The following is a 13,872-nucleotide window of genomic DNA, read 5'->3' on the forward strand; positions in this document are numbered from 1 at the left end:
ATTGCGTGGTAGAGGACGATGGAAAATCGTTCTAGACTACCTTCTGAAGATGACTCTTTTAATGTCATAGCCATGCTGGCCAGTTTTTGCAGACATAGCTGACAAACTTTGAGAAGAGCACGAATTCGTTGCTTTGCCTTCTTACTGCTGGTGGCCGTTTCTGCAGTAGTCACTTGACGGACGCGTGCCAAAAATGTGTCCCAATGGTCTTTAGATGATAGGGCCAGGGTCTCAATGTACTTTGGTTTGCTCACAGCGACGAGGAGCTCTTCGGCGCCTCCCTTTATGTCTAGATGGGCTTCGGCAGACATGGCCTGTGGCACGTATTGGGTGTTGACAGTAAGGATAACTAACAATGATGGGACTGGAAAAATGACATGGCGATTATCCTAATACATGCGCAAGCATACGAGCGCCTGCAATCAAGCCACATGCAAACTTACTACTGGTGTCCATCCAAGAAGTGCACCCTTTCCCGAGTGCCAGCGTGCTCGCGCTCAAGTTCGTATTTTATTTTCCCTCCCTCCCTTGGGCAGCACCTGGCGCCAGCCCGTGGACGTACGGTACAGACCTCGATCGCGTCTTTTTTTACCGCACACAAGGCGCACCATAACGCAACGCAACTGCACGCACCTACACACAGAGAAGGTACATCATGGCTGGTAAGCGCCCTCGTCCGCCTGTTCAAGTGGTTGTTGCGCCCTCAATACCCTCCCCTTACGAGTACAAATTGCAGCTTCAACGGGAGCAAGGAGAGCGACAAGATGAGGCAGCCAATGGTTCATATAAACGCGCCCGCTCAGGTGGCGCTTTGTCTAATGGCAACAATGCGGCAGAACGGGCAGAGTTTAAGAAGATGTGGAAGAGCGTGATGGATCTCGGAGCCATGCAATTGACGGGCTACGAGAAAAAAGCCTACGATGCACGTCGGATTGTCGAGTTGGGAGGCAAAGCACCCGCGGCCATCAAGACTCCATTCAATATTCTGATGGGCAAACGTGCAAAAGCAAAACAACGTGATGCACGCCGTGACAATGACATTCGCGAATCGGGTGTGGTCGTGGCAAAAAAGCGGCAATCTGCGGCAGCACTTGCAAACCAGATTCTAGACGATGGCGGTAGACGGAAGCATGACAGTAGCGGCAAGATCGGTGAGACGCCTTACCCTGTACTCGGGAAGATGAAAGGTGGAACTTTATTTTTGAACAGGGGGACCATTCAGAGAGCGACGATGGCCAAACGGGGGGGAAGAGGTGGTGATAAGAGAGGTGGGCGTGGGAGGGGAGAGGCAGTGGGCAGTGGGAGGGCAGCTGGCAGGGGGCGTACAGCGGGGAAGCAGAGAAAAGGGTAGCTGGTTAAAAATGCAGCATTGGAGGAATGCAAGGTGCGTTTTTTACGCGTACGATATTTTTCTGCGGTATGGGTGAGAGGGTAATTTTGCAAAGAAACCAGAGAAAGTGTCTTCCTGCCATCAGTTCTATACGCGGCAGCCATAAGTAGCGATATCACCATCAATCAGATATTTCTTTCCCGCGTACAGGCACACACCAATGGGCCTCAAAACTGTGCGACGTTCTCCTCACTTCGATGCTCTACCATCCCCAGGACGCCGCAAGAAGATGGCAAAAAAAGAGAATTCCACAGGCAACAGGGTCCTGCCCTCTCCCTCTGCTGCGAGAGCTGCCTGCAAGCGCGCGCTCAGCACCTGCAATGTGTCTGGATTCACGTCTGGGTGGTGCTCCTTCCACGTCCTGAAGGACGACCATGTGTCCAAATAACCGACCAAATGCTCCACACTCATCATGTGCGTCTCTTCCACCTTCTGCTTGCTAAATTGGACGAAGGGAGTGTAGTCTGTCCCCGCAAACTCCATGTCCAGCAGGGCCCGATCGCAATCCCAGACATCGTCCAGTGACGCGTACCATTCGATCATGGCTGCGTCGGCCTGTGGCATCTTAGGAATGTGACTCCTGGGATACCCAAGTACGACCAAGACTCCTTCCGGGCGGAGGAGTCTATCCACGCCTCTCAGAAAGGATGGAATATCCAACCAGTGCATTGCTTGAGCGCATGTTACCACCGATGCGCTGCCATCTGGCAAAGGAACTGAAAGTGCATCCGCCTGCAAATATTCAACGTTGGATCCTTTGGTTGCGTTCGTCAATTGGGCAGCGCTTTGATCAACACCCTTGGCGTGGTCGAAATACCTTGCTAGTTTCCTTAATACTTGCCCCGAGCCAGTACAAATATCGACTAGCATGCTCCCATCCTTTGCCCTGCTATCCATACACCCCTGTGCACGAAGAATGACCTCCACACCTGCCATCAACGCGTCGGGATAATTCGGACGAAATGCTGAGTAGCCCTCCGCCTGTGCAGGGCGACCAAATGGGTCGCCTTTGGCTATCATGGGACGATTCAATGCAGGACTGTGCTTGCTGATGTTCATGAAAAACCTCCTCCCTTGTCTGCGCACCGGCTTCGGTAATTGGAGCCGCCGCGTTGAGAATTCACGCACAGCAGACCGCATACAGCCACTAGGAAGGGGTTGTCCGATTAAGAAAGTGTGAAAGCATGCGTCGTTTTATCATGGAAAAAAAAGTGAGCCCTCGCTGTTTTCCTCTCATTTCTCTTTTGGACGAACGATGCTCGGCTACGAAACGACCCGATCTGTTGAACATCCAAAACGCAAACATCTAACATGTAGGCACCATCCATCCTCACGGCTCTTTCTTTCCAGTGGAAGGAAAAACAGCCATTAACAATTATGTTGTCGCTGGCACAAGCGGTCCAAATTTGCGAAAATGCAGTCGCTGCATGCCTTACAAAGGGCTTCGCCCCTATCACGATAGTAGTGATGGATCCGACCGGACATCCTATAGCAATGCAGCGTATGGACGATTGTGCCCCCGCAGCTTTCCCCAAATTTGCGCATGCTAAAGCTTTTACTTGTATTTCGCTGGGTGTATCCACGCGTGCTTTTCGGGACAAATACACGATTGCCAAGGACCCAACTAAGTATTGTCAAATGCTGGGCATGATAGATGTGACTGGTGGCCAGGTAAGTTTCGATGTTTAGTGAATTATTCTCGATTTCTGTGCACATTTGAGGCTTACTTTTCTCTCTCCTCCTTTGTGCCATGCTTCGACCTTCTGCTTTTCCTATTTGCGCCAGATGGCTCCTTTCCCCGGTGGTGTTGTCATCAGAGCAAGGGAAGGGAAGGTTGTGGGGGCGGTGGGAGTCAGTGGCGCCAGCGCGGACGAGGACGAATACTGTGCACTCGCAGGTATAGAGGCAGCTAATCTAGAAGGCATGTTTACCGAGCCGGTGTGCCATTCACTGAAGGAGAAATGAAAAGAAAAGATAGAAAAGGATCTTGCCATCAAGGACGTGAGATGACATTGCACAATATTCGCTGGAAGTGTTTCTCCTTTCCGTAGCTTTTTGAAATACAACTTCCACTTATCTGTCAAAGCTGCGTCCCTTCCAGTCTGTCGCATGTACGCTCTCATCTTTCTCCGTCCCTCACAAAGACAGATGCTCTTCTGTTACCCCCTCGTCTCGTCCTCACCCGTCTCTTGTCATTGTAGAGACTACCTCTGACCGCTTTACCTCTTTTTCCATTAATCGTGATCTTTTCGTCACTCAATCTAACATTTTGAATGTACAAATTGGCCTGTCGTCCACCCACATGTTTTGCGCCTCCATTCTCTCTTGCTCGGATTGCACCCCCCTGAAACTTTCTCACTCATCCGGAGGCAAAATCGAGAACGGATGGGGGTCCAGGGGCTCAAAACTTCGCTTCCACTGCTGGTAGTGGCTGGTCATCTTCCAGACGTAGTAAAACTCAATGCACTCCTTCGTGGATTTGCTCGGAAGCAATTTGGAGATCTCATAAAAGTTCTTACCCACCAAGACTATGGCACCTTCGAAGCATGCCACCTCGAAAGGGCTCCAGTGCTCCATCACCGTCCGTCGTCGTGCAGGGCACATCAGAACGCCCAAGGTGTTGGGTCTTTCCAACGGGATTTCCCCTTTGGCCATGTCATAGCCATAAGGACCAAAAGAAACTTTGGGGTACATGAGATCCCCGACGAGATTCACGTAGTCCTCCGCCATTCTTTGCGCCCGCCAACGTTCCACCGGCTTCCCTTTCCCCCCACCACTACCGACACCTTCTACTTTGCTGCGTTTGTTGCTGCCTGCGCTCGTGCTTGTCGTGTTGCCACTAGGACCACTAGATGTGCTGTCTCGTTCCGCACTATTTTTTATCCGCGCGCTGCTACGCCCTACCGACTCCTTGTCATTATGTCCCGCATTTATAATCGTAGTATTAACGCTTGCGTTGCTGTTGTTATTCGCGTTGCTATCCGCATCCTCTTCCCCCTCACGTCTTCGACTCCTGAGGCTCCCTCGCACTCCCATTATGCCAGGTTTCAATTCCGATTGCTGCGGTCAAGGGGGCACATGTTAGCGAGTTTTTCTTTCAAGTATCTAAGTCGCGAGGAAGGCCTTGCTTACCTTGTCGTTCTCCTGTATGTCTTCCATCATAACGCTACCCCCGTCACTCTCCATAGTAGTCGTCATGCCGCCACCACTTGCGAATTCGGCTCTGTCTCCCTAGATTTGTGAATGAGACGAGACATATGCATGAGATTCAATCTGATCTATCATATGTTCAAAAGCAGAGATACCAGGTGTACCTGCGGACTCGAGAAAGTGTTGAACCAGGCAGGGAAGTGGGGGGATCTGGTAAGCAAGAATTGTGAGCATAAAATAATGGGGGAAGCGCAAATTTATACCCACTTGAAGCCTTCAGCTGAGACTGGAGGGAGCAGCAAAGCCGATTATCGGACCAGAAAGTCTCTCAAATCCCTTTTCAACCTTTTTCATGCCAACTGGGGCTACAAAGGGGCAAAAGCAATGGCTTTTATGTCTCCCTTTCTCACCGGGGGGAGGGACGGCGGGCGTCGCTGAAGAAAGGAGCGAGGAAACAGTGGGCGTTACAGCGGGGAGGCATGCAAGTCCTTGCTTGGAAACATGGACATGGAAATTGTGCCGTAAGATCCTGGACGACACTGCTGCTTGTAGGAATTGTGTTCGTGCGCGAGAGGACATGAATAAACGTTTTGTCGTCTCACATGTGCCAGATCAGGCCTGACGGTAGTCGGCCCACAATAACCTCCTCTGCTCTTTCCCCCTCCCGCACAAACAATTGAACATTTGATTGTTTGTGACGCTTAGGTACTGATAAATCATTTTTTTTGTTTTAAAAAAAGGATTAAGGCCCTTTCAGACACAGTCTTAGCGTTCTCTACTTCACCATTACGTAAATTATCTCCCTAGATAAATATCCGGAGCAGCGACGAAAATAAGAAAGTACGTTCCACGACCTTCCATTTCAGAATCAATCACGAATCTGTCACAGTAATTGAAATTTAGAACTGAGGATCCAGACTGCGATGGATCTTGGAGCGAGATTTAGTCGTGTTGAGACTCTAAAAATATGGAAGGAGATGGAGAATAAAAACGATGAGCACACCTCTCAGGACCCTCAAACAAAACAAAACAGATCTTTATAAGTGCAATGCGGAATGTGCAAGGTTTTTGGAGGCCTTCCGCGCCGCAGCCCCACTTCACACGCCAAATACATACCTGATTTCTGTACGATAATGATCCCAAAGACTTGCTGAAAGGCTGAGGAAATTTGTGTGTTTCCGTTACTATTGTTGCGATCGTTGGTGGACGGGCACCAATCACGCTTTGACTTGTCCGATAGAGTGCATTTTCAACCTTGGTCTCGTGACGGTAGGCCCGAAAGTATTTCGCCGGGTTTTTTTCGGCCACCCCTCCTGATTTACTTTCTTTACTTTCACCTGTTGCCTCATCCTTGAAATACTTGTTCCTACTTGCCATAGTATTGACATTACTCAGAATTTCGCTAGAAGAGGAAGCAACGACATGCGGATCGGTAGGGCTGCCGGTGTGGGATGAAGTAATGGGTGCGAGGCCCTTGCCAATCTCGTCGCTTGCCTAAATTTTGTTTCAAAAGAAGAAATTTAGCATGTCTTTTCGACGAAGGTATGAGTGTAGAACATTCTCACCCTTTGATAAAGGAAGGAAAACCTTGGCTTCTGCCCACTCTCACGACACTTTTTCTCTTCAAAAAGCTTGTTGCCACGAAATGTGGATTGAGACATCCGATTCAGATGTAAGGCTTTCAAATCTAAACCGTAAGATGCTATTTTTTTCACAAAATAAGGAGAGAAGAAAGTTTTCAACACTGGCATGCGTGATTGCAAGGTATCCTTCTAATGACTTGGGGAGGAGAGATAAAATGTGGAACCAACAAACCATTTGTTGTGACGAAACGTGTATGCTGCATTTGGCCTTTTTGTTTTTCAGCGGAGAGGATACCAACGGGTGACCGCGTAGTTCCTATATTTTCTCTCTGCGGAAGGGTATATACGTATTATATAAATTACTGTGTCATTATTTTACCATTGTGTTCTTGTTTTTACGCGTAAACCTCTACCCCAAAAAATAATCAAACAAAGAATGTATCGTTCAATTACTCGTCCACGTCAATTTAATCCTATTTACAAGGAAAAGTTTCACGCGCAAGGAACATAAAACCTCACGGCTCCAACGGTTCTGTAACGTCTCAACGGACACGCACGCGTGCGTCAAGCTCAAGGTGACCAGGCTCTGCCACACTTGTGCGAAGCAGCATGCCCTGCAAGGTCCGCATGCGTGTTGGTACTTTCAATATTGCTGCATTCGCTAGTGTCTGGATCTACTGGGCATGCGCTTGATTGACGTGTGGTGACGACGAGGAAATTTGGTGAAGGAATAAAGCAGCACCGCCATCGGCGTAGCATTTCTTCTTCAATACATCGCTTGCATGGTTTCCGGGGCCAGCATTGGAAAAGTATAAGATCTTTACCGAATTTCTACACGCATATGGCTTTACACAGGTGTCAAAGCCGTCTAGGCGCTGATGGGGGACAAATACATTCGCACATCGATCTCTTTTGAGCACCTGATAGATGGTACGTTTACCCTTTTGCTCACCATCTTCTTCACATCATCAACAGTGTGCAATCACGACAGCGTATGGATAAAAAAGCAGCAAAGAAGCAGTGAAAAGCCCATAATATAATTTCATACGTCTTTATTTATAGACCCAGGATGGATGCCTTATTTCTTGGACTTCCTCAGCAAGCATGGGCAGTCCCATCTTCTCTTGTTCTGGCTAGAAGTCGAGGTATTTGAGCTTGCCGCCGGTGGAGGCCCCTCGCTTGTAACGCAGGCAACGCGAATTTACGAGTCTTATCTGGGAGAAGGAGGACCCAAGCGCATCGATGTCCCAGACGTCATGCTTACTTTCCTTGAAGGCGAAATCACTTCCGGCGCGCCCAATATCAACGTATTCGCTGCAGTCCACGCTTTCGTCTTCCGTCGTCTTCACCAAACTTGGTATCCTGCGTTCCTTCTATCGACAACCTATCGATCCCTTCTGGTGCATCTCAAAAATTCTTTCCGTACGCCCCTGAAAGAAGTCCTCCTAGACGAAGTCCAGAGCCGCTACATCGAAGCCTTCCTCTTGAACTCCACTTCCCCAACAGGCCCTTGTACCGTTGGAAATGTGTATCTATGGAAAAAAATCCAACATGACCTGCGACCTCTAGGCGCACGTCTGTCCCGGGACCGACTGGTGGGCCCCGCAGGCGATGCCCGAAACGCCAACGACCTCCGCACTTTCATCATGGACGCCAAGGCTGTGTACGAAGCCTACATCCAGCCCTCCCCGCAGGTAGGGGTCTCAGGCGGACCGTCACTTAGCAGTCGGTCATTCTCCGGGCAGGGCTACGAAGGGGGTGGTCGCCAACGAGACGCTCCGAGTGCGACCGCCCTTGGCCCCGAGTTGCGGTATTCCATTGCCGAGTGTCTGGGCCGGTTGGCCAGCCAATCTCGGTATTATTCGGGCGTGGGTACTGGAGGAATAGGACAGATTGACCGAAGCATTATTGGGGAACTAAATACTTACCTAATCGAGGCCCAACGGGTGATTCTTGCCTGGTTGGAAGCTGAGGTATATCCCTCCTTCCTCGAATCCAATCTAGTCGGCATTTTGTCAGGAGAAATTCAGAGCCAACGGTCAGCCCCTTTGCGGCGGAAAAAGCGCCTACGCACGCTCTTCAAATCCGTACGCTCCTTTCGGCACGTGTATGTCCCTCCCTGCCCTCGCTCCGAAGGGCGTGGCCTCGTCTTGGTGAGCACGGAGGACGTATTTAGGAAACCGGAGCCTTTGACGCATGAATTCGTGTGGGCGTTTGATGTCGCCGTCTTTCCCGTGGACTTGACGGCAGGGAGGGCCTTGCGTGCGGCCGACCTTCGCACAGACGTGGGTAGGCGGGAGTCAGAGGTGGACGGGGAGGGCGGGGAGAAGGAGGATGCTGGGGTCCGCTCCCCGGGTGGTGAGGAATCGAATGGTGCTGTGGGAGGGGCGATCCTCTGCAGCAAAAACGAAGACGGAGACTCAGGGTTTTTCCACCTCGATGAGCCGGTACCAAACTCCAAAGGGACCTCGCTCGGGCAGGAAGAGGAGCAAGGCCACCGAAAGAAGGCCAAGCGGCCGCTGCATTTCAGCAGTGCGGTGCGTTCGTCTCAGGTTTTGGGGCTGCCGAAGCCGAGTGTGTACGGATCCAATGACGTCGCAGGCGCAGATACGGCCACGGAAGACAAGGAAGACGTCGCAACTTCCCTGTGTGCGGCGATCGAAACACGGTTGGTCCGTGAAATCCAGCGCCTCGCCTTTCCCTCCCTGTGCCTCATGCCTCTCGAACGCTCCACTTTCGTCCTCTTTTCCCCAAAACTCGTCGTCCCCGAAGCCACTCTCCACCACTTTGTGCTACCCATCTCCCGCAAAGACGTGGACCCTGAGCTACGGAGGGACATAAGATCTGCGGACGGACGTGACTTGGCATCCTCCCTTGGAAACCGAAGCCCTTCTCCTTTCGTGGCGAGCCCACGTGTCGCCGTAAGGTCTCCTTCAGGGGAGGGGGAACTGGCACCTCCGGATCTGAAGACTGATCAGTCTATTGACCTGTATGGAGCCTGTCTGATGGAATGGGCACCCGCCGGCGCGGACGTGCTTTTGCCGCGGTGCGTCGTTCTGGTCAGCACCGAGCCCCGCGTCGCCTCTTTGCGCCGTGCGGTCGTCCGGATGCGGGAGTCAATGGGACAGCCGGGGGTAGGCGGGTCTCCCATCATGCCGGATACGCCCAAGAAGACACCCTGGCAGCTGGAAGATGAGCAGCTGAGGCAGCAGTCTGAGCGCGTCCAGACCATGCTGGACACTAGCTTGTTCGCGCCGGCCCGCGGGGGGAAGAGGAGCGAACGACCGACTGACTTTCAAAAGACGGACGCTGGGGATAAAACCGACGCCGAGGAGTCTGCCGCCTACTGGTTGAGGGCCTGGAAGAAGACAGGGATGGCTGCTTCGGCGTCGACGGTTTTGTTCTCGCCCAAGAGAGCGCCGACGACGAATTCCGGACTATCGGTCCCCGATCCTGCTGCTACCAGCAGCAGCTCCTCTTCCTGCCCTCTACCTCCACCTTTGCTCACGTCCTTGCCCTTGCACGTGGATGCATCCTTTTTCCCTCTCATTCAGGCCCTCAGCCCGGAGATTTTGCTCAAAGCCTTTACGGCAGTCCTGTTGGAGCGACCGATGGTAGTCAAATCCTCCTCGCGCACCCTCACCATGGTAGCCTGCGAAGGGCTTCGTCGTCTCATCTACCCTTTCGCGTGGCTGTTGCCGTACAAACCTCTGCTACCTGTGGGGGGGGTTTGCAGCTTCTGGGACGATGTGAAACGTAGTGCAGGAGGGAGGAGCTGGTATGACTACGTCTTCGAAGAGGACGGGCTCGACGAGTCCCTGATGAGGATAGCTGGGAGAAGAAGCTATGCGGAACCGATGACGGCATCCTCGGCGATGCGTCAAGTGCCCGGCTTTTTGGTCGGCATAGAAACATGCATTGTCGACGCTGCGCTTACTGCCACGAAGATCGTCTCGCCGGCATACAGTGATGGAGATGGGGACAGTGCGAACAGTAGCAGCGGCTGCCATGCCTGGGCTTGTGCCACTTGTGACGTGCATGAAATGGGCGTGTTTTCCGGCATGGATGGCGTACCTTCCTTTGACGTGGATTCGCCCTTCAGCCCCGGCCATCCGTCCCCGCTTTCGACCCGCTCGATGCCTTTATCCACACGCGGTCAAGGTGGTCACGGGCTCAGTCCTTCTGGTGTCGCGACGGCAGGACATGCCGCCCGAAATACTAGCACGACCAAGTACGGCGAGCTTCCTCCATGTGTACGAGCCTCTACGCGAGAACTCCTTGCCAGTGCTTTTATCGTAGACTTGGACAATGACTGTGTGGAGGGACCGCGGCGGGGGGATCCGGCGACCGCCACGCTTCCTGTATTGCCCGAAGCAGCCGTTTGCACCTTGTTGACCTCAATTCAGCAGCTTGTGAATCCCAGCATGGGATCCCCGACAGGAGCGGGTAATGGAGATGCCTTAGGCTATGGTTACCATGCAGTGCACGTTGCGCGATCGACCGACGCGAAGAAGAGCAATCATGAAAGCATGCTCCGAAATGGAAGTGCAGCGCCCAGTTCTGAGGAGACAAAGTCAAAAGATAATGCAATGAAGAAAGTGACAGGAAATGTTCAGCTGCATGCAGCCTTCGTGACATTCTTCCGTCAGTTGCTCCTTGACCGGTACCGAGAGTACACCTTGAGCTACTTGGAAGAGCAAATGGTGGCTTTCCACGCGGACAGCTTTCTGGCTTCGCAACCTGAACCTACGCACGCATTCTGGACGGATATGTTCCAAACTCGCCTTTTTGCGTATTTTTTACTGGTCGAACATCAGCGTGTGGCAGCTTCCTTTCGCGAACCTGACCGAGAAACACCCCCGGATGGGGCAGTGGAGACGATGGACGTCTGAAGGACACAGAAAGCGACACTTTTACAAATAGGTCACGACCGTCTCCCAACAAAGCAAGTAAAAAAAATTAGATGAAATCATCAAGAAGAGTCCACCTGCTACAAATTTAATCAAACACGCACTTGAATATATGTAAAAAATTGTCACATCTATTGCTTTTCTGTATCCGTTCCCGATTATCTAAATCTCCCCCTCAAGCAACAGTCGAAGCCGCTCCGCCTCCTCCGCACTCCTCAATGCCTCACCAAACTCCCCCAGGAGATCACCATCCATCATTCTATCGATGCCATGTTTGCTCAGGCTAATCCGGTGGTCAGTCACCCGGTCCTGCGAGAAATTGTACGTTCGAATTCTTTCCGATCGGTCCCCTGAGCCCACTTGGGACTTGCGCGCCGAAGCCTGCGCGGCCATGACCCGTGCTTGTTCCATCTCGTACACTCGTGCGCGCAATATCTTAATTGCCTTATCCTTGTTTTTGTGCTGCGAACGCTCGTCCTGAATGGACACCACGAGGCCCGTCGGCGTATGCGTCACGCGAACGGCACTTTCGGTCGTGTTCACGTGCTGCCCACCTGCGCCACTGGCTCTATACACGTCAAATTTCAAGTCCCGGGCGTCCAACTTGAAGTCGACATCCTGGGGTTCGGGCAGCACTGCCACTGTTGCGGCCGAGGTATGCAGACGGCTGTCATTGACTGGTACGCGCTGCACGCGATGAACCCCGCTTTCGAATTTTAGCAGAGGATAAGCCATGTGGCCCTGCACAGCAGCAGCTGCCTCTTTGAGACCTCCAAACTCATTTTTGGATACATTCAATATCTCAAAACGCCAATTTTGTCTGGCTGCGAATCGCTCATACATGTCGAACATCTCTCCCGCAAATAAAGATGCCTCGTCCCCTCCTGTCCCAGCGCGCACTTCCAAAATGACGCCCCGATCGTCATTCTTAAGCTCTTTCGGGAGTAGCTGCCGCAAAATCTTCTCTTCAAGCGCAGTCACAGCGTCCCTGGCACTCCCGACGTCTTCTTTCGCCATGGCCGCCATATCTGGGTCGGGATCACCTTTGACCGTCTCCTCCAGAAAACGTACATTCGACCGGTGCTTTTCCAAGTCCTGTGTGAGTTCTACTAGATCTGAAAGTTCTGAGAGCTCTTTAGACAAGGCAGCCAGGCGCGTGGTATTGGCTGCGCTGTGGTGCTGATGAGGCTCATGTTGTTGGTGGGTGCCCCCGTCATTACCAGTGTGAAGGGCACTCAGTTCCTTTTCGACCTGTGCATAACGTTGCCGCATCTGGTCTAGTCGAGTCAATACTGCAGGCGTGAAGGTAGAGAAGAGGCTCCATGATTTTGATGGAGGCGGCCTTGTTTGCGGCCTTGGTCGACGCCGGATGCACGGCCAAAATGGGACATGGCTGAATGCGGATGTGGTAGTGGCAGTCCGCCGGGTGCCTCCGAGCCGCCTCAGGACGCATGAGACCGGCATGCCTGTCCCTGTCCGTCCTGATACTTGACGGGTTACTGTGTTGAGATTAAAACCATGTATAAGGACTCCCCTGATAGGGTTAGGATTTTTGCTACGTCACAGAAGAAAAAGGTTTTCTCGCTCCGTGTGGCTGGGCTCGCGACGTCGCTCCTCGCCAACAGCGCACTCCAACTGCAGCAAGATAAACCTAGAAAGGAGTTGAAGCCAAACAGCAACATCTTTGATGGCCAAACTCGATGTTGTTGATAGTTCTGATCCGGCTGGAAGGACAACAATTTCAAAGTTAACTGCTGTGTGTCGTACATAAATTCCTATCAGCATCCACGCATTGTGAAGGACAATCGGATATGGGCCCTCTCGCGAGCCTAAGACCTATGTGCCATATAAGTTGCCCCGTGCTCGAATACCAGGCATCAAAGCCATGAGTATGTCTCCTTTACAATCCATTTCTTACCTCCTATTATGTCTTTCGCCCATATACCCGTGTCAGGAGTCATCAGGTCTTTCCCGGGTTGAAAGTAAAGAAATCGCGCCCGTTCACTTCGACATTCGATTACCCTGGCCTTCGATAACACGTTGAATCATGGCGTGTATTGATCGCGGGAGTGTCGAATTTCTTCTGAGGGTCTTAATATTTACAACGACCGTGCAGTACGCATTCGCCGAGACGATTACGGCATCCCGGACACTCTGCTCTTTGCACAGCGTTCTATTTCCAACCGGCGCGGATGCAGCAGGAAAAGCTGCCGGGGAGCAAATGGCTGATTTGCACTGGAAAGCGTTGGAGCCTGGTAAGCCACCTAAAGCCCTGGATGTAGCACCTATGGTGGTCGCCAAAGAGGACGCCCCATCCAAGGATTTGATTTCTGAGCCTGAAAAAAAGCCCGGCGGTGGCGGTAGTCTCAGTCTATCGACCAGCCAGTGGATCGCTGGCTTCTCTGCAACCGCATCCATTTACCGATTTCACCAAAGCTTTACGCTCCCAGCTGAGGCGGATGTAAAATCAGCTCGGATCGAGGTGGCCTTCGCAGCGGACGCGGCTGTCGTTGCGCTCCTGTTGAACGACGTGAACATATGGACATGCGAAGACCCCGTCATGGGCCTCGCCCCCGGCACCCTCGCCGCCAGTATCACCCTGCCAAAATTGAAGGAGCGAACGAACAGACTTTCTTTGGTAGTGCTCCCGAGCGGTCCCGGTAAGCCGGCTCTACTGAATGTCTGGTTCCCTGTCGCCACCTACGAAGCGGTAGGGACGGCGTGTGGAAGAGACGCCTTGGGTGAGCCATTGCGGGCGCTCACGGAAAAGGTCGTGGAGGGAATAAAACCAGCATTTGAAGCGGTGCCGCAATCTTTGGCTACCCCAACCTTGTACGTG

The 13,872-nt window shown here is 52.2% G+C and overlaps 2 protein-coding genes across 2 annotated transcripts; one reads left to right on the forward strand and one right to left on the reverse strand.

Annotated features, from left to right (window-relative positions):
• Positions 1 to 635: 635 nt before the first annotated feature.
• NGA_2008000 (uncharacterized protein) lies at positions 636 to 1,292 on the forward strand (the record flags this gene model as incomplete). Its single annotated transcript, XM_005856179.1, has 1 exon — positions 636 to 1,292. A coding segment is annotated over one exon (657 nt), but the record flags the coding sequence as incomplete, so codon positions are not given.
• Positions 1,293 to 1,503: 211 nt separating this feature from the next.
• Positions 1,504 to 2,563, reverse strand: NGA_2104000 (methyltransferase type 11; the record flags this gene model as incomplete). Its single annotated transcript, XM_005856182.1, has 1 exon — positions 1,504 to 2,563. A coding segment is annotated over one exon (984 nt), but the record flags the coding sequence as incomplete, so codon positions are not given.
• Between the last annotated feature and the right edge of the window lie 11,309 nt (positions 2,564 to 13,872).

Source organism: Nannochloropsis gaditana (genome assembly GCF_000240725.1).
Source record: "Nannochloropsis gaditana CCMP526 unplaced genomic scaffold scaffold024, whole genome shotgun sequence".
Taxonomy (NCBI): domain Eukaryota; class Eustigmatophyceae; order Eustigmatales; family Monodopsidaceae; genus Microchloropsis; species Microchloropsis gaditana.